Here is a 21,626-nt window from a genome sequence, read left to right on the forward strand (position 1 = left end):
CCTCTGCAACCTCAACCGTGGATGAAGATTTCCCAGTCTTCAGGTTCAGAATACAGACTGTGACTGTTAACAAGATTATCAATATTGATACCAAATTATTTGGACACTAGTAGATCTGACTGTACCTACAGCTGTATATTCTCTTAAATCAACATGTTGTTGATCTGCATTCTACTGGTTTTAATTATTTTTGCTTTCATTGCTTCTAACTGATAAGTATCACATAGAAGCCTACAAGTCAGTGTGGACACCTTTAAATATGTTTCTCACAGAAATAACAAACTAGAACTCAAAACAAATAGGAGGTGTTTAAGGAAAAGCTGCATAATCTGCAGACCAAAAACTGCAGATCTGATGCTTTTATTTTGAAGGTCTCATCTTATCTAAATATTTTTTTGCGATTGAAACTCAGATGACGGACAGAAGAGCAGCGAGCTGACAGCTGACTGATCTGTGAAGCGACTGTTTGCTGTGAACAGGTGAACTTAAGGTTTCTGTAGTTTCATCATCAGACTTTTTTGCTTAAATTTAAAGTGAAAACATGATTGTGTTTGGAAAGACATCAGTGAGTTAAACAAGGCGTGACTTCATGATGCTCTGTGGAGGGAGGAGAGGACTGAACAGAAGTCCGTAATTGTTGTCTTTGTACATTTTTAACAAAACAAGCAGTGATCCTGTTAGTAAATTCACATTTTAAAGCTGCTTTACGTTATTTATATGCTGCTTTACAGGGGCGGATCTACTGGGGTGGCAACACCAGCTCTGAACGATCTCATTCAAAATATGAATATTTAAAGTTGTTTCGCGGCTGGAAACAGAGAAAGACGAGAGAGGACGAAAAACAAGTGAAACTCTAATGTCCATGTGTCTGTGAATGCACCATTACGGTAAAAAAGAGACGACCCGCCCTGAGGAGGGGCTGTTCTCCTCAGTCAACCTCATTTATTAGAAATGTTGACTGCAGACCCGGAGGCTGCACATCCAGAGCATTTTTAGAGACATCTGCAACCATAGATGACCGCTGAAGGACACAATTTACCATTTAAATGCACAACTTCCGGTTCTAAAGGACGATTTCACTCAAAATGTATTTAGAATTTAAAAGGTTTATTCAAAGAGTATTCCACTTTTATTATCGCACCAGTAAGTTTGTCTACAGAGCTGGAACCTGCACTTTCAGGACCACACCGACTATTCTACATGAAGTACTACTTCATATCCTACCTAAAATTTTAAAGCTTTAATTCATCCAAATAATACTTACTACAATATCATGACTTGGTTGTAAATACTTGCATTTGGACAAACTGTCTAATTATCAAATAAAATCATAATGGAATCATCTGGAATGGCCTTTGTGGTGTCTAGATCTCAAACAGGACCGTCTGATAGGTTGGAAAGAGACGAAGCACAAGGACAACTCTGGAGGCAGAGATAGATAGATAGATAGATAGATAGATAGATAGATAGATAGATAGATAGATAGATAGATAGATAGATAGATACTTTATATATCCCAAGAGAAATTCATGACTTTAGTCAGACTTCAGTTTCACATCAGTGACAAAAGAGATCTCTGTTAAAACAGGACCAGTGTTTGGGAAACAGATCTCAGTGGTCGACACTCCAGGAATCTGAGACAGCGAGGACAGTACAGAGGACATTAAGATCTACTGTCAGGATCTACTGAAGTCCAACAAACCATGTCTGTTCCTGGTGGTTCTCAGCATCTGGAGGTTCCCTCTGGAGGAGCAGAAGGCTGCAGACACAGCTCTGAAGGTGATGTTGGGGTTTAAAAAGAGTTTCCTGCTCTTCACAAATAGAGATCAACTAAAGGGTAGATCACTGACAGATTTCATCTTTGCAGAGAAAGAAGGCAAACTCCCAGATGTAGAGAAGATGTTTTCAGGGACATCTCACCTCTTCAACAATGAGGATGGAGATCAGGAACAAGTCCAGGATCTGCTGCTGAAGACCAGAAACCTTGGAGAGCATCAAGCACTGGACCCAGCAGGTAGACTGTGATGGAGCTCCTCAACACTGATCAGAAACCCCATGACTCTGGGTGACGTCAGCCAGTGACTGAGGCTGCTCATTATTTCTAAATCAGATGGTTGAAGAAACTTGTAAAAGTAAGATCAGGAGAGAGCAGGTTAGAAAGTCAGATTAAAACATGCTGCATTGAAACTAGCAGTGATAATAAACTACATAAAACCTTAAATTACTGTCTACTGACATTTCAGAACCTTAACCTGTTCATCAATGTGTTTTAATCTGCTCTGTCTTCCAGCTGGTTTGGAGGTTCAGAGGAGGATCGTTCCTCTTGGTCTACATGGAGTTGGGAAGAGTTCTTCAGGAAACACCATCCTGGGATGTGAGAAGTTTAAATCAGACTGTAACTTTAACTCAGTCAGTACAGAGTGTGTCTCTGAATCAGAATCAGTGGACGGTCGGCTGATCCAAGTGGTCGACACTCCAGGATTCACTGAGGAAGTTCTGAATCCTGAGCAGCTTTACGAGGAGATCATGAAGACGTTAGTGGAGACCAGTCCAGGACCACATGCCTTTGTTATTGTGGTCAGAATAGGAAACATCTCTGCCGCAGACCAGAGACTGTTAGAGTTAGTGCCCAAACTGTTTGGAGGAGATGCCTCTAAGTACACCATGGTGCTCTTCACTCATGGAGATGAAGTGAGAGGTCGCTCCATGGATGAGCTGATCCAGTCCGACAGCTGTGTGTCTGATCTGGTGTCCATGTGTGATGGGAGGTACTGTGTGTTTGACAACACTCAGAGAGGAAGGAGGCTGCAGGTCAGAGAGCTGCTGAATAAAATAGACCAGATGGTTACAGCTAACGGAGGAGAACACTGCACCTCTGATATGTTCAGGATGGCTGAGACCTTGATCAGAGAGGAAAAGAACCGAGCAGCTCAGTCAGCTGATGGTAACTGTCCAGGTCAGTCAGCTGATGGTAACCGTTCAGGTCAGTCAGGTGGAGTCAGAGGGAAACCAGATAAGAATCCACCGTGGGAAAGAATAATACCCTATGTAGTAGGTTTTGGGGTGGCAGGTGGGGTGGCAGGTTGGGCAGTAGGTGCATCCACAGACAACTTGATAGTTGGATTGTTAGTTGGTGTCCTAGTTGGGGTGGTAGGTGGGGTGGCAGGTGGGGTGATAGGTGGAGTGGTAGGTGGGGTGGCAGGTGGGGTGGCAGGTGGGGTGGCAGGAGTTATGACAGATGGAGTGGTGGTAGGTGGGGTGGTAGGTGGGATGGTAGGTGGGGTAGTGGGAGGGGTGGCAGGTGGAGTGGCAAGTAGGGTGGCAGGTCGGGTGACACGTGAGGTGGTTGGTGGAGTTACAGGTGGGGTGGCTGGTGGTGTGGCAGGTAGGTTGGCAGGTTGGTTTCCAGGTGTGGGGGAAATTTGGGTTAAAGATGGGATAACAGGTGGGGTAACAGGTGGGGTGGTAGGTGAGGTGGTAGGTGGAGTGATAGGTGGAATGGTAGGTGGGTTGGTACTTGTCGGTGAAAGTATAGTTCATGCATACATCACATCAGCTGACAGTAACCGTCCAGATCAGTCAGGTGGAGCCAGAGAGAAACCCGATAAGAATTCACCGTGGGAAAGAATAATACCTTATGTAATAGGTTTTGGGGTGGCAGGTGTGGCGGTAGGTGGGGGGGCCAATATATGGACAGACAACAAGGTAATTGGGATCCTAGTTGGGGCAGTAGTTGGGGTGGCAGTTGGGGTGATAGGTTGGGTGGCAGGTGGGGTGGTAGGTGGGCTAGTAGGTGGGCTGGTAGGTGGGGTTACAGGTGTGGTGGCAGGTTTGGTGGCAGGTTTGGTGGGATTGGGTTTGTTCAGTTTTGGGGTAGGTGGTGTGGTAGGTGGAGTGGTGGGTGGTCTGACAGGTTGGCTTCAAGGTAGGGTGGCAGGTAGGGTGGCACGTGAGGTGGTTGGTGGGATGGCAGGTGGGTTGTCAGGTGGGTGGATAGGTGCAGTGTTCAGTTTCTTGACATTTATGTTTAATTCCTTTGGTGGTGGGGTAAGAGATTATTTAAGACCTGGGGTAAGAGGTGCATTGATGGGTTTGGCTGTGGGTGCGGTGGTAGGTGCAGTGGTAAGTGGGTTGGTACTTGCAGGCGAATATGTTAATGCAGTTTGTAAGAGTAAGTCAAATAGACAGTCTAACATGAACAGCAGAGTTTCAGAAGATGAACAGTTGCCGTTACAGACACGAAGCAGAGAGGAAGGAGGAAGGGGACTTAGTGAGGAACCCTGACATGAACGTGATGTTTTACTGTGACTTTTGCTGGAGTCTGGATGGTCCCTATGACCAGCTCACTGTTCTATTGTCTGATCTTACAGCTGGTCTTCAATATCCTCTGAGTATTTTCCTCCTCACATTCTGCTGCTTTTCTCAATGATGTTTAACTTTCAATCATACTTTTTCATTTTTATTATTTCACTTTTTTCTTTGTGTGTTTGAACTGTATTGTTTAATGGCAGATTTAAATCAAAAGTGCCTTTCAGTTGAATGTGACACTTCAGTGATGATTAATAACTGTTGATGTCAGAATTTTAAATGATTCACTTCCTGTGAACTTGTGAAGTCAGTAACCTGTGAAGTTTCTTCTCATGATGAAAACAGAACTATCATTCCTCCAAATATATGCTGATAGTAAAAATAAAACTTTCTACTCTTTACTTGGGGCTGTTTTGTTGTTATTTCCCTGAATTGTGGTAAAGGTTTGTTGTGTTTGCTCCCCTCATGTGATGATCAGTAGTCTGTCTCTCGTGGAGTTTCATGCTAAACTCCGGTCAGTCAGACACAGAGTGAAGCAGATGAACTTATTTCTCAGATCATCCATTGACTCAGTTCTTCATCATTTTACCTTTTCTGTGTTGAGATGATCCTGTGTGGGGGTTTTCTATGTTCAGGGTTGTTGCAGCTCTTTTGTAGATCAGTTCACCTCACAGAAGATGGTTGGACATGAAGCAGTTCAGAAGAATGAAATCTGTCAGTTTAAATTATGAAATATTCAGATACCTGGTTGTAAAAGTTTAGAATCTTACTCAGTCTGATCTCGGTACATTAAAATTTTCACAGAAAAGTGGGCAGGGCACTCATTCAGACATGGAGTCACCAATGTTTAATATTATGGGATGTATCATTGTCTGAACAGTAAAACTGCAGCAGTTGAATTAAAATTGACTGAAATTTCCGGACATTTTTTTGTAATAAAGTTGAGTTGAGGTTCAGTGGTGAGTTAATAATAAAATCTAATCCTGACATCTAGTGGACACTTTTAATCACTACAAGTTTACACAAATTACAAACGGTCAAAAATGTGAATCAACAACACACAGTGACGATTTAAAGTGTGTTTGATCAGATCTCAGTTTACAGCAGAAATGTTTCTGAGCCTCATCACTTCATCAGAGTGAAATCTGGACCCTCCTCTGTGGACTTCAAGGACCTGGAACTCTGAAAATGTTCATATTAAATACCTTTACTGTAGATAAAGAACCAGCTGATTCTGAGGTCAGAGTGGAGGACTGACTGATTTTAATAGAAAGACCCTTGAAGGTTCCAAAAACTAGTTCAGTTCTTCAAGCTTTAGCTGTCTAGAAAAGACGTCTTCATCATGATTTATTTCTTTCACAACTTCTCAATCTTAGAAATGAAATCATGTCCAGTTGAAATCTGACATTTGTCCTTATTCCATTGGAACCATGAAGTAAAGACCTCATCTTCTATACTGTTCTCTCTTTGTGTTAAATACAACTTGTATGTCAACGCAGTTAAACAGCCAGCCAAACTCGTTTTTCATGAGCCAGGAAGCAAGCGCTTTGCTCCTTTATTAGCATCTCATGGATGACAGGTGAAAACTTATGAGTGAAACTGCAATGTACAAACAGAGAAGAGAAAAAATGCGTTTTTAGCTTAGTTTTAAAGTTGCCTGGTTAATATAAACTGCTAGCAAAGTGCTATGAACAGTCATTAAACATCAAACTACTGACTAAATGCTATGCTAACATGCTATGTAAATTTGCACACAAGCCTCTGATTTGCTGATGTACTCGTTCGCAAGCTAAAAGACGTGGTAACACAGTCAGAATTTCGACTTTGATTTGGCCACTCCAGAACCTTCATTTAGTTCTTTTTGAGCCACTCAGAGGTGGACTTCTTCTGTACTTTGGGGCTTTCCTTGCTACAGCAACCATTTGTGTTGAACTTTAGGTCATGAATTGATGGTGGATGTTCTCCAGAAGGTTTTTCTGATAGAGAGCAGAGTTCATGGCTCCAATAATTATGACAAGTCGTCCAGGTCCTCCAACCATCACTCTACCGCCACCATGTTTCTCTGCTGGGATCATGTTCTTCTAGTGGAACACAGTTTTAGCTTTACACCAGATGGAACAGACCCATGTCTTCCAGAAAGTTCCACCTCTGACTCATCAGTCCACAGGATGTTATTCCAAACTCTTGGGGCTCACACAGATATTTTTAACAAATGCCGGACAAAACTTTGTTTTTTTAAGTCAGTAATGGTTTAATCCTCTCACATGATGCCATTTTCACAAATCTCATCCACACCTGGAGCTTTGAGGAGGAGCTTCTTTACTACCTCTGCAACCTCAACCGTGGATGAAGATTTCCCAGTCTTCAGGTTCAGAATACAGACTGTGACTGTTAACAAGATTATCAATATTGATACCAAATTATTTGGACACTAGTAGATCTGATTGTACCTACAGCTGTATATTCTCTTAAATCAACATGTTGATGATCTGCATTCTACTGGTTTGAATTATTTTTGCTTTCATTGCTTCTAACTGATAAGTATCACATAGAAGCCTACAAGTCAGTGTGGACACCTTTAAATATGTTTCTCACAGAAATAACAAACTAGAACTCAAAACAAATAGGAGGTGTTTAAGGAAAAGCTGCATAATCTGCAGACCAAAAACTGCAGATCTGATGCTTTTATTTTGAAGGTCTCATCTTATCGAGATCGTGTTTTTTTGCGGTTGAAGCTCAGCCTGCGGACAGAAGAGCAGCGAGCTAACGGCTGACTGATCTGTGAAGCGACTGTTTGCTGTGAACAGGTGAGCTTAAGGTTTCTGTAGTTTTTATCATCAGACTTTTTTGCTTAAATTTAAAGTGAAAACATGGCTCTGTGGAGGGAGGAAGAAAACTGATCAGAAGTCTGTAATTGTTGTCTTTGTACATTTAGCCTATATAAAAACAAGCAGTGATCCTGTCAGTAAACTCACATTTTAAAGCTGCTTTACGTTATTAATATGCCGCTTTACAGGGGCGGATGTACTGGGGTGGCAACACCAGCTCTGAACGATCTCATTCAAAAATATGTATATTTGAATTTGTGGCAGGCAGAAAATAGAGAAAGACGAGAGAGGACGAAAAACAAGGGAAACTCTAATGTCCATGTGTCTGTGAATGCACCATGACGGTAAAAAAGAGGCGACCCGCCCTGAGGAGGGGCTGTTCTCCATAGATATATATCCATAGATATATACAAAAACGAGATGTCTCATGAGCGCTGTCAGCCTATGGGGAGCAACGTCGCCACATGGCGGCCATCTTGGGACAGGGCTGCTCGATCACTCATAACATTAAAGTCAATGGAGCATGGATTTTAAAATCACTGCAGATTGCTCAATTTCAACCGATTTTACAACAGCTTGGTTTGTTATAAACGTCAGAGATGTACTTGTTTTACTGCTTACATAAGAATAATTAAAACCATTGAATTCATATAAAAATTATATTAAGTAGATAGGTAATAAATAGCTATACACACACTGATATTATACTGTCAATCTTTAATATTTACAATATTTCAAATAGACAAAATAAATAAATGCTGATGAACAAATAACAAAAAAGTAATGCTAAAATGAAAAAATAATGACATTTGAACAAAAAAATAAATAATGCATGAAGAAAAATAATAACAAGGTTCCCCCTCTTTTCAATAAATCATTTTCCAGGATTTTTGCAGTGTCCCATAACCAGCTGAAGTTACAACAATGGAGTGGGCAATTTTTAAGTTAATCTCGCCTTCTTTAAAAAACAAGATTAAAGGTTGATGACCAATATCTCTAACGAGCTGCACAGTATCATGTTAAGCTTTTGAATTTATTTCTAAATCTCGGGCATGAAAATTGTCTGCCAGCTGTCTTTTTAGTCAAAGGTTATTTAGTGTCTTACTATTCTTAATTTATGGTTTATACTTATATTGTAATCTTCACAATTTTATCCTGCTGGTTTGAGGATTGCGGCGAGGACCTTCCACTTCTCTAAACTTCAGGCTGCCACTGCAAAAAAAATAAAAAATGAACACAGATATCATCTTTTTTCAGCATAAATGGATGTAAATGTAATTTTATTATTTAGCATTGCACTTCTTTATTACTATCAGCTTTCTAATGCACAGATAAAACAAAGCTCAACCAAAATCAATGCACAACAAACAGAGATGTTGTCTTTTCTTTTCATGAACCTGGTGCCTACATTACCCACAATGCATTTCGGCTGCAGGCTAACTAATCCAGGCATAGATGTATACAAACAATAAGTCTAAGGTCTCAATCAAAGTCTCTTAACAAGCAAATAAATACAACCACAACCACAAAGAATGTAATTTCGCCTAAAGATTAGGGTCTCAAAAAACGTTGGTCTCAGGAAAACCTAATAATTGAAAATCAGATTGTGAGTAACACCATCTTCAATGTGAGTAGCCAGGCAGAAAAGACACACAACTATGCCGCATTTTTCAAAACAAAAAGCTGCGATTTCGGAATTGAGCCTGAATCATAGCCACGTTAATAAGGCTTGTAATAAACTAAACCGTTTGTAAATCAATCAAGAATTGAGCGAGTTATCAGTGTTAAAGTGAGGGAATCATCCACCTTACCATTGACTACAGTACAGTGCTCCGGAGCAGTCCCCTGTCCTAAGATGGCCGCCAAGTAACGACTCCGTCTTGAGACATCTAGTGTTTGTATATATCTATGCTGTCCTCAGTCGACCTCATTCATTAGAAATGTTGACTGCAGACCCGGAGGCTGCACATCCAGAGCATTTTTAGAGACATCTGCAACCACAGATGACCGCTGAAGGGCACAATCTATGATTTAAATGCACAACTTACAGTTCTAAAGGACGATTTCACTCAAAATGTATTTAGAATTTAAAAGGTTTATTCAAAGAGTATTCCACTTTTATTATTGCCCCAGTAAGTTTGTCTACAGAGCTGGAACCTGCACTTTCAGGACCACACCGACTATTCTACATGAAGTACTACTTCATATCCTACCTAAAATTTTAAAGCTTTAATTCATCCAAATAATACTTACTACAATATCATGACTTGGTTGTAAATACTTGCATTTGGACAAACTGTCTAATTATCAAATAAAATCATAATGGAATCATCTGGAATGGCCTTTGTGGTGTCTAGATCTCAAACAGGACCGTCTGATAGGTTGGAAAGAGACGAAACATAAGGACAACTCTGGAGGCAGAGATAGATAGATAGATAGATAGATAGATAGATAGATAGATAGATAGATAGATAGATAGATAGATAGATAGATAGATAGATAGATAGATAGATAGATAGATAGATAGATAGATACTTTATATATCCCAAGAGAAATTCATGACTTTAGTCAGACTTCAGTTTCACATCAGTGACAAAAGAGATCTCTGTTAAAACAGGACCAGTGTTTGGGAAACAGATCTCAGTGGTCGACACTCCAGGAATCTGAGACAGCGAGGACAGTACAGAGGACATTAAGATCTACTGTCAGGATCTACTGAAGTCCAACAAACCATGTCTGTTCCTGGTGGTTCTCAGCATCTGGAGGTTCCCTCTGGAGGAGCAGAAGGCTGCAGACACAGCTCTGAAGGTGATGTTGGGGTTTAAAAAGAGTTTCCTGCTCTTCACAAATAGAGATCAACTAAAGGGTAGATCACTGACAGATTTCATCTTTGCAGAGAAAGAAGGAAAACTCCCAGATGTAGAGAAGATGTTTTCAGGGACGTCTCACCTCTTCAACAATGAGGATGGAGATCAGGAACAAGTCCAAGATCTGCTGCTGAAGACCAGAAACCTTGGAGAGCATCAAGCACTGGACCCAGCAGGTAGACTGTGATGGAGCTCCTCAACACTGATCAGAAACCCCATGACTCTGGGTGACGTCAGCCAGTGACTGAGGCTGCTCATTATTTCTAAATCAGATGGTTGAAGAAACTAATGTAGGATTTCTTCATATGTGTTTATAGGGTTTAAATTGTTTTCTCCACCAAATTATGAAATGTACGGTAAATGGGGTTAAGATTAATTTGTGCAGAATTATTAAATAGTCGAACTGGTTTCGGTCGGTGAAATGTCTAAGTTAGGCTAAACATAATAATGCAGCATCTGAAACATCTCTTGCTGCAGACAAGGAAAGTCTCATAAAATGATCAAGTGAATTATTTTAGCTCAATATGACGATGCATAGAGTTTTGGTAGCTGAGATCAATACAAGTTACAGACCAAAATAAACAAAATAAAACTGAACTTTGTTACAAAACATTTATTTCCTAATAGCAAACAAGACAACAACAACTAACTATGATTAATAGCCCCTATCAACTAAGAACACAACAATACACATATAACACAAGACACGAACACAAAACAAACAATGAGCGGAATGTGAATGACAGGGAAGCGAAGGAATAGACCGCAATATTACAGCGCAATATTGGGAGAATAGTACGTTGTAATATTGCGCTCCAGGAGGAAGGAATGTGGAGACCACACCTGAAAGCAGCCATGAAATTTCGGGAAATACCAATTTGAAAGTTTGCCAAATTAATGGTTTTAGGAATTTTGAGAATTGAGGAGAATGCACCAAGTATTCAGTGACTAGGAGGTACTTGCGTGCCCGTGATGATGATGAGGGCAAAGACGATGACGAAGGTGACGATGACGCATGCAGTCCAGTCGGCCTGTGGAAGCGGGTCAGAACAGCAATGGACAGAGTGGAGCCTCAGAGTGATGGATAGCAAGTCGACTTCAAAAGTCAGGAGAACTCAAAGTGGTGCTTTCAGGCATGGTCTTTTAAAACGGATTCTTGCATCTCATATTGGGAGTGGGTGCATCTCCACCAACCTCTGTAGGGGAGGGCTAAAGTCCAGATGTACTTCGCATAAATACATTGGCAGATAATTTTCTAGTGTCTGTAACTCCAAAAATATTATAAGATGAACATGGTTTACCTAATTGCATTATTGACAGACAGGGCATCAGAACAGTACCAGATATGGTTATGTAGATGGCAGACATGTTATGAATTATCATCTTAATACCAATCAAAAGAATTAAAGGTTAAAGTCAAGATGTAATGTAGATTGACCGTTAGGTTGTTAAAGAGTTCATTTGTTCTGTGAAATGAACATATAAAGTACATATAAAGGAACTGAGTCCAGATTTGTGGGATGATTGTCTTTGTTAGTTCTGATGTGAGTCCAGAGTTCCTTTGACAGTGAATGGAACGTCTTTGAAGTGGTTCTCCGGGTTCCTGACCTGATGCTCTGTTTTCCAGCTGGTTTGGAGGTTCAGAGGAGGATGGTTCTTCTTGGTCTACCTGGAGTTGGGAAGAGTTCTTCAGGAAACACCATCCTGGGATGTGAGAAGTTTAAATCAGACTGTAACTTTAACTCAGTCAGTACAGAGTGTGTCTCTGAATCAGAATCAGTGGACGGTCGGCTGATCCAAGTGGTCGACACTCCAGGATTGGCTGAAGAAGTCCTGAATCCTGAGCAGCTTTACGAGGAGATCATGAAGACATTAGTGGAGACCAGTCCAGGACCACATGCCTTTGTTATTGTGGTCAGAATAGGAAACATCTCTGCCGCAGACCAGAGACTGTTAGAGTTAGTGCCCAAACTGTTTGGAGGAGATGCCTCTAAGTACACCATGGTGCTCTTCACTCATGGAGATGAAGTGAGAGGTCGCTCCATGGATGAGCTGATCCAGTCCGACAGCTGTGTGTCTGATCTGGTGTCCATGTGTGATGGGAGGTACTGTGTGTTTGACAACACTCAGAGAGGAAGGAGGCTGCAGGTCAGAGAGCTGCTGAATAAAATAGACCAGATGGTTACAGCTAACGGAGGAGAACACTGCACCTCTGATATGTTCAGGATGGCTGAGACCTTGATCAGAGAGGAAAAGAACCGAGCAGCTCAGTCAGCTGATGGTAACCGAGCAGGTCAGTCAGGTGGAGCCAGAGGGAAACCAGATAAGAATCCACCGTGGGAAAGAATAATACCCTATGTAGTAGGTTTTGGGGTGGCAGGTGGAGTGGCAGGTTGGGCAGTAGGTGCATCCACAGACAACTTGATAGTTGGATTGTTAGTTGGTGTGGTAGTTGGGATGGTAGGTGGGGTGGCAGGTGGGGTGGCAGGTGGGGTGATAGGTGGAGTAATAGGTGGGCTGGTAGGTGGGGTGGCAGGTGGGGTGGCAGGGGTGATGACAGATGGAGTGGTGGTAGGTGGGGTGGTAGGTGGTGTGGCCGGTGGGGTAGTGGGAGGGGTGACAGGTGGAGTGGCAAGTCGGGTGGCAGGTAGGGTGACACGTGAGGTGGTTGGTGGGGTTACAGGTGGGGTGGCTGGTGGTGTGGCAGGTGGGTTGGCAGGTGGGGTGATAGGTGGAGTAATAGGTGGGCTGGTAGGTGGGGTGGCAGGTGGGGTGGCAGGGGTGATGACAGATGGAGTGGTGGTAGGTGGGGTGGTAGGTGGTGTGGCCGGTGGGGTAGTGGGAGGGGTGACAGGTGGAGTGGCAAGTCAGGTGGCAGGTAGGGTGACACGTGAGGTGGTTGGTGGGGTTACAGGTGGGGTGGCTGGTGGTGTGGCAGGTGGGTTGGCAGGTTACTTTACAGGTGTGGGGGAAATTTGGGTTAAAGATGGGATAACAGGTGGGGTAACAGGTGGGGTGGTAGGTGAGGTGGTAGGTGGAATGATAGGTGGAGTGGTAGGTGGGTTGGTACTTGCAGGTGAAAGTATAGTTCATGCATACATCACATCAGTTGATAGTAACCGTCCAGATCAGTCAGGTGGAGCCAGAGAGAAACCCGATAAGAATTCACCGTGGGAAAGAATAATACCTTATGTAATAGGTTTTGAGGTGGCAGGTGTGGCGGTAGGTGGGATGGTCGGTATATTGACAGACGACAAGGTAATTGGGATCCTAGTTGGGGCAGTAGTTGGGGTGGCAGTTGGGGTGCTAGGTCGGGTGGCAGGTGGGGTGATAAGTGGACTAGTAGGTGGGCTGGTAGCTGGGGTTACAGGTGTGGTGACAGCTTCGGTGGGATTAGGGTTGTTCGGTTTTGGGGTAGGTGGTGTGGTAGGTGGAGTGGCGGGTGGTCTGATAGGTTGGCTTCAAGGTAGGGTGGCAGGTAGGGTGGCACGTGAGGTGGTTGGTGGGATGGTAGGCGGGGTGGCAGGTGGGGTGGTAACTTTATACCTAAGTATCTATATCTTTCTGTCTATTTATTTTCTTGAAGGTGGGGTAACAGCTTATGTAGCAGCTGGGGTAGTAGGTGGATTGATTGGTTTGGTTGTGGGTGCGATGGTAGGTGGAGTGGTAAGTGGGTTATTTCTCGCAGGTGAACATGTCGTTTATGCAGTTTGTAAGAGTAAGTCAAATAGACAGTCTAACATGAACAGCAGAGTTTCAGAAGATGAACAGTTGCCGTTACAGACACGAAGCAGAGAGGAAGGAGGAAGGAGACTTAGTGAGGAACCCTGACATGAACGTGATGTTTTACTGTGACTTTTGCTGGAGTCTGGATGGTCTCTATGACCAGCTCACTGTTCTACTGTCTGATCTTACAGCTGGTCTTCAGTATCCTCTGAGTCTTGTCCTCCTTATATTCAGCTGCTTTCCTCAGTGATGTTAAACTTTGAGTCACGTTTTACATTTTTATTGTTGCGTTATTTTCTTTGTGTGTTTGAACAGTATTGTTTAATGGCAGATTTAAGTCAAAAGTCGGGGTGGGAATCTTCAGGCCCATCACGATTCGATTACGATTACGATTCAGGTGCTAGGATTCGATTCTGAAACGATTATCTCCCCCCCCCCAGCTATTACACATTTCTTTTTGTCTCAGTGTGAGACCAGTCACCACTTTGTGTTTTTAAAATAGTAATAATGAGAAACAATTAAATGAATTAATTTCCATTGTCTTTTATTAAATTAATGGAAATGTGTAAACTGAAAAGTTACAACTTCGTTGTAAAGAACAAAAGGTAGCAGCATCCTTGGCTTTTAACATATCTTGAATCACAATTTGTGAAATGTGAAAATATGTCCTTATTAAAAAATGTAAGAAAATATGAACAAAATCTTTAATTTATGTGCAATATAGCATTCAAACAAATAAAAACATTTTACTATGCCAAAACAAAAAACATAATTTTTTAGAAAACGAATAACAGAGAATTCTGTTTTGGTAACAACAAAAGTACTTTCAGACTTCAGAAAAAAAAGACCACGAAAAGGTCAAAAATTTCTAATTATGTACAAGCAGCAGAACAAATGTATTTCAAACTTTTGTAAACAAATAACAGCAGCCTTTAGTTATAAATAAGTCAGGCCTTGACTTCAAACTAAATCCAGAAAACAGAATTCCTTAGGGAAATATAAAAATCACCTTTAAAATAGTCCTCAATGGGCCACAGATACAGGGACTCAAGAAAAAAAAGAAACCTTAAAACAAATGGGCCCCAAAAAATCACATCAGTGCAGTGCAGGACAATGTGCTTAGTTAGGGAGTGTAGTGCAAATTTGCAAGTTCTTGTGCAGGAACAAGAGCTGATCTACATGTTCAGATGCGAGGGTACTGCGCTGGGCAGTGACAGTATCTCCTGCAGTAGAAAATACTCTTTCTGCAGCGATACTGGTACCTGGAATACACAGGTATCTCTTGGCTAGCTTGGAAATGAGAGGAAATGTTGCCTCATTCTTACTCCATCAGCTCAGAGGGTCCTCAGAGAGAGGAAGAGGTGGGGTGCTAGTGCTACAGTACTTGTTCACTTCCTCCTGAGCTCTGGCATAGACAGACATGGGTTGTTGCTGGGCATGAGTATCAGTGAAGCTTGGCCCCAGCAGATTCTCCCGCAGGGAAGACGACAAGGCAATTCTTTTGGGAGCCTTGCTTTGGTGTTCCTCTTCCTCCTCGGTGTTTAGGGGGGCCTCTTCCCTCACAGTATGCACAGGGTTTTCCTCCTCTTCCATCCTCACCACTCGCTGTAGGTAAACACAATGAGAAGGAAATGTAAACAAATAAGCTTCAAATGTTTAAGTCAAAATGACATCAGCTTTACTTCAAATCACATTTTGAACAAAATATTGAATTAAAAATCGTGGATTATCTTATATCTGTTTTACTTTGCCGATTGTGTAATTCAAATAATTAAATGTCTTAACAGCATTTCACAGACAGTAAAATAAGAGAATTACCTCTTGGGAAGCAGCCTCAGCAGTCACTCTGCCATAGGTCTCATCTCTCTCCTCTTCTGAAAGGAAAGGAAGGCTTTTAAACCGAGGATCAAGAGCAGCAGCTGTGCAAAGGGTGTTTCTCTCCTGCTCGCTGGTGTATCTTTTGCGGAGGTCCCCGTGGATGGCCTGCTTTATCTCCCTGATGAGTGATGACTCTCCAATACTGTCCTTTGTCTCATCAAGGAGTTTGGCATGCAAAGGAGCAACCAAAGAAATGGTGGGGTTCTTCTCCTCTGACATGACAGTGGTTGCATCCTTCATGGGCTTTAGGGCCTTGATAAAATCCTCTGCACTGGAGATGTCTGCTTCACTGAGAGTACAAATGTCTGACTCCACTCTTCTCACCTGTGGGGACAGCAGAGTGGCGCATGCAGCAGGCTGTTGCTCCAAAAACCTGCTAACCATCTCATAAGCGCTGTTCCACCTGGTGCTGCAGTCCGTTTTCATCTTGTGATTTGGAAGGCCAAGCAGCTTCTGGTTTTCTTCACGCTGGTGTCTGGCGATGGTGCTGCGGTGGAAAAATGCAGCAACCCGTCTCACTCTCCCCAGTAACCTTGCCACAATGGGCAACTTTAGAGCACGCTGAGAGGCAAGATTTAGAGTGTGGGCATAGCATTTCACATGGACGAAGTGGCCCAGCTGAGCAGCAACAACCATGTTAGAGGCATTGTCTGTTACCAAAACAATGTCTTTACATGTCATTTGCCATTCATCTGCAACACTGTTCAAAAGTTCAGCCATATTTGCACCCGCGTGGCTTTCATTCGTTGCTCTTGTTTGGAGCACATGCGACACTAACCTCCAGTCATCGCTTACAAAGTGCGCAGTTATAGTAACGTATGACTCGGTGGCAACAGATGTCCAAGCATCACATGTACACACGTGGACAAAATTGTTGGTACCCCTCAGTTAAAGAAGGAAAAACCCACAATTCTCACTGAAATCACTTGAAACTCACAAAAGTAACAATAAATAAAAATTTATTGAAAATTAAATAATCAAAAACAGCCATTACTTTTGAATTGTTGATTAACATAATTATTTAAAAAAACAAACTAATGAAACAGGCCTGGACAAAAATGATGGTACCTCTATAAAAGATTGAAAACTATTTGACCAGAGTGACATGATTAACTCAGGTGTGATTTAATTGACATCACAGGTGTTTCCAAACTCATAATCAGTCAGTCTGCCTATTTAAAGGGAGACAAGTAGTCACCCTGCTGTTTGGTGAAAAGGTGTGTACCACACTGAACATGGACAACAGAAAGCGAAGGAGAGAATTGTCCCAGGACATCCGAAAAAAATGATAGACAAACATCTTAAAGGTAAAGGCTATAAGACCATCTCTAAACAGCTTGAAGTTCCTGTGACAACAGTGGCTCATATTATTCAGAAGTTCAAGACCCACGGGACAGTAGCCAACCTCCCTGGACGTGGCCGCAAGAGGAAAATTGATGACAAATTGAAGAGACGGATCGTTGGAATTGTATCCAAAGAGCCCAGAGCAACCTCCAAAGAAATTAAAGGTGAACTCCAAGGCCAAGGTACATCAGTGTCAGATTGCACCATTCGTCGTTGTTTGAGCCAAAGTGGACTTCATGGGAGACGACCAAGGAGGACACCACTGCTGAAAAAAACTCATAAAAAAGCCAGACTGGAATTTGCAAAAATGCATGTTGACAAGCCACAAAGCTTCTGGGAGAATGTCCTTTGGACAGATGAGACCAAACTGGAGCTTTTTGGTAAGGCACATCAACTCTATGTTCATAGACTCAAAAACCAAGCATACGAAGAAAAGAACACTGTCCCTACGGTGAAACATGGAGGAGGCTCAGTAATGTTTTGGGGCTGCTTTGCTGCATCTGGCACAGGGTGTCTTGAAAGTGTGCAAGGTACGATGAAATCTGAAGACTATCAAGGCATTCTGGAGAGAAATGTGCTGCCTAGTGTCAGAAAGCTTGGTCTCAGTCGCAGGTCATGGGTCTTCCAACAGGACAACCATCCAAAACACACAGCCAAAAACACCCAAGAATGGCTGAGAGAAAAGCGTTGGACTATTCTAAAGTGGCCTTCTATGAGCCCAGATCTGAATCCCATTGAACATATGTGGAAGGAGCTGAAACATGCCATTTGGAGAAGACACCCATCAAACCTGAGACAACTGGAGCTGTTTGCTCATGAGGAGTGGGCCAAAATACCTGTTGACAGCTGCAGAACGCTCATTGACAAATACAGAAATCGTTTAATTGCAGTGATTGCCTCAAAAGGTTGTGCAACAAAATATTAAGTTATGGGTACCATCATTTTTGTCCAGCCCTATTTCATTAGTTTGTTTTTTTTAAATAATTATGTTAATCAACAATTCAAAAGTGATGGCTGATTTTGATTATTTAATTTTCAATAAATTTTTATTTATTGTTACTTTTGTGAGTTTCAAGTGATTTCAGTGAGAATTGTGGGTTTTTCCTTCTTTAACTGAGGGGTACCAACAATTTTGTCCACGTGTGTAACTGCTATCCTACCAGCTTTCCCCAGCGAGGACATGACTTCTGTTTTGGTCTCTTTGTAGAGTGTCGGGATGGCCGTGTCAGTGAAGTAGCGTCGGGATGGAAAGTTGTATCTCGGCTCCAACGTGTGCAGTAGTGCTCGGAAGCCCTGGTTCTCCACTACTGAATACGGACGTAAGTCCTTGGCAATAAACGTTGCGATGGACTTTGTGATTCGTTTCGCCTTTTCCGATGAGGGGGGAAGCTTTGTAATTACTTGTTCGATTGTTCTCTGTTTGGTGGAGGCAGAGGTAGCCTCAACAGCAGCCGGGCATCTTCCCTCCTCGTTCGGGTGAAAACGACTGATGTGGCTCCTCATGTTAGTGGTGTTACCAAAGTATTTTATCTTGATGTGACACAGTTTACATATAGCGTGGCTCTTGTCCAGTTCAAGTCCACCCTCAACTTTGTAGAAGCCAAAATTCTTCCACACATTCGCTTTTAATCCGGAAGGCGCAGGGTGGATCTGGCGTTAAGCCATCTTTGTTATGTGCTCCCCGTAAAGTGTACGCCGGGTGACAACGCGCAGCACTACTGAGTTCCGCCTTTTCGTTCCGCCAATGTCACGTTATTTAACATTTAAATAATCGGAATTTGGACGTTTGTGAATCGATTCAGAATTGTCCATGCCTGAATCGAGATGCATCTAAGAATCGATTTTCTCCCCCACCACTAATCAAAAGTGCCTCTCAGTTTAATGTGACACTTTAGTGATGATTAATAACTGTTGATGTCAGACTTTTAAATGTTTCACTTCCTGTGAACTCTGCTGAAGTTTCTTCTCATGATGAAAACAGAACTATCATTCCTCCAAATATATGCTGATGGTAAAAATAAAACTGTCTACTCTTTACTTGGGGCTGTTTTGTTGTTATTTCCCTGAATTGTGGTAAAGGTTTGTTGTGTTTGCTCCCCTCATGTGATGATCAGTAGTCTGTCTCTCGTGGAGTTTCATGGTAAACTCTGGTCAGTCAGACACAGAGTGAAGCAGATGAACTTATTTCTCAGATCATCCATTGACTCAGTTCTTCATCATTTTACCTTTTCTGTGTTGAGATGATCCTGTGTGGGGGTTTTCTATGTTCAGGGTTGTTGCAGCTCTTTTGTAGATCAGTTCATCTCACAGAAGATGGTTGGACATGAAGCAGTTCAGAAGAATGAAATCTGTCAGTTTAAATTATGAAATATTAAGATGCATGGTTGTAAAAGGTTAGAATCTTACTCAGTCCCATCTAGTTAGATTAAGACTTTCACAAACATGGAGCCACCAGTGTTCAGTATTATGGGATGGATCATAGTTTGACCAGTAAAACTGCAGCAGTTTAATTGAAATTTATTGAAATTTCCTGACATATTTATTCGTAATAAAGTTGAGTTGAGGTTCAGTCAGTGGAGAGTTTTGATCACTACAAGTTACACAAACGAAAATCCATCCATCCATCCATTTTCCTCCGCTTATCCGGGGCCGGGTCGCGGAGGCAGCAGGCAAAGCAGGTCGTTCCAGACTTCCCCCCGCCCAGCAACGCTTTCCAGCTCTTCCTGGGGGATCCCGAGGCGTTCCCAGGCCAGATGAGATATGTGGCAGCATCATGATGTGAAGCATGGTGGTGGCAGCATCATGATGTGAAGCACGGTGGTGGCAGCATCATGATGTGATGCATGGTGGTGGCAGCATCATGATGTGAAGCATGGTGGTGGCAGCATCATGATGAAGCACGGTGGTGGCAGCATCATGATGTGAAGCACGGTGGTGGCAGCATCATGATGTGAAGCACGGTGGAGGCAGCATCATGATGTGAAACACGGTGGAGGCAGCATCATGATGTGAAGCACGGTGGTGGTATCATCATGATGTGAAGCACGGTGGAGGCAGCATCATGATGTGAAACACGGTGGAGGCAGCATCATGATGTGAAGCACGGTGGAGGCAGCATCATGATGTGAAGCACGGTGGTGGTATCATCATGATGTGAAGCACGGTGGAGGCAGCATCATGATGTGAAGCACGGTGGTGGCAGCATCATGATGTGAAGCACGGTGGTGGCAGCATCATGATGTGAAGCACGGTGGAGGCAGCATCATGATGTGAAACACGGTGGAGGCAGCATCATGATGTGAAGCACGGTGGTGGTATCATCATGATGTGAAGCACGGTGGAGGCAGCATCATGATGTGAAACACGGTGGAGGCAGCATCATGATGTGAAGCACGGTGGAGGCAGCATCATGATGTGAAGCACGGTGGTGGTATCATCATGATGTGAAGCACGGTGGAGGCAGCATCATGATGTGAAACACGGTGGAGGCAGCATCATGATGTGAAGCACGGTGGAGGCAGCATCATGATGTGAAGCACGGTGGTGGTATCATCATGATGTGAAGCACGGTGGAGGCAGCATCATGATGTGAAGCACGGTGGAGGCAGCATCATGATGTGAAGCACGGTGGAGGCAACATCATGATGTGAAGCACGGTGGAGGCAGCATCATGATGTGAAGCACGGTGGTGGTATCATCATGATGTGAAGCACGGTGGAGGCAACATCATGATGTGAAGCACGGTGGAGGCAACATCATGATGTGAAGCACGGTGGAGGCAGCATCATGATGTGAAGCACGGTGGAGGCAACATCATGATGTGAAGCACGGTGGAGGCAGCATCATGATGTGAAGCATGGTGGAGGCAGCATCATGATGTGAAGCACGGTGGAGGCAACATCATGATGTGAAGCATGGTGGAGGCAACATCATGATGTGAAGCATGGTGGAGGCAGCATCATGATGTGAAGCACGGTGGAGGCAACATCATGATGTGAAGCACGGTGGTGGTATCATCATGATGTGAAGCAAGGTGGAGGCAACATCATGATGTGAAGCACGGTGGAGGCAACATCATGATGTGAAGCACGGTGGAGGCAGCATCATGATGTGAAGCACGGTGGAGGCAACATCATGATGTGAAGCACGGTGGAGGCAGCATCATGATGTGAAGCATGGTGGAGGCAGCATCATGATGTGAAGCACGGTGGAGGCAACATCATGATGTGAAGCATGGTGGAGGCAACATCATGATGTGAAGCACGGTGGAGGCAACATCATGATGTGAAGCACGGTGGAGGCAACATCATGATGTGAAGCACAGTGGAGGCAGCATCATGATGTGAAGCACGGTGGAGGCAACATCATGATGTGAAGCACGGTGGAGGCAACATCATGATGTGAAGCACAGTGGAGGCAGCATCATGATGTGAAGCACGGTGGAGGCAGCAGGAGGTGAATACTGCCATCACTTATTTTGTATTTTAGATTTCTAATGAATTGACATTAATTTGTAGAATTAGTTCATTTTGTGTGAAAGCATATTTGTAAAAACTCATATATACATAATCAAAAAAAGCCAAATTAAACTGACCACGATTCAACGTTGAAAAGCAACAAAGGAGGAAAACTTCCAGACGTTGTGGGTGTGGTTCAGGTGACTGGTGAAGCCAGT

General features: G+C 43.1%; 2 protein-coding genes across 2 annotated transcripts in view; both read left to right on the plus strand.

Moving 5' to 3' along the window:
• The first annotated feature begins 405 nt into the window (after window positions 1–405).
• Window positions 406–15,463, plus strand: LOC127532285 (uncharacterized). Its single transcript, XM_051943643.1, has 5 exons — window positions 406–479; window positions 1,589–1,779; window positions 1,868–2,014; window positions 11,631–12,643; window positions 12,875–15,463. Exons 2-5 carry the CDS (start codon window positions 1,704–1,706, stop codon window positions 13,832–13,834), a joined length of 2,196 nt encoding a protein of 731 aa, XP_051799603.1. The 5' UTR covers window positions 406–479; window positions 1,589–1,703; the 3' UTR covers window positions 13,835–15,463.
• LOC110968242 (GRB2-associated-binding protein 1-like) overlaps window positions 10,058–21,626 on the plus strand; it is a 44,330-nt gene continuing 32,761 nt past the window's right edge. Inside the window, exon 1 of the mRNA XM_051943641.1 lies at window positions 10,058–10,179. The gene's annotated coding sequence lies outside the window, so the exon portion shown is untranslated. The remainder of the gene's footprint in view (window positions 10,180–21,626) is intronic.

This window comes from Acanthochromis polyacanthus, chromosome 23 (genome assembly GCF_021347895.1).
Source record: "Acanthochromis polyacanthus isolate Apoly-LR-REF ecotype Palm Island chromosome 23, KAUST_Apoly_ChrSc, whole genome shotgun sequence".
Taxonomy (NCBI): domain Eukaryota; kingdom Metazoa; phylum Chordata; class Actinopteri; family Pomacentridae; genus Acanthochromis; species Acanthochromis polyacanthus.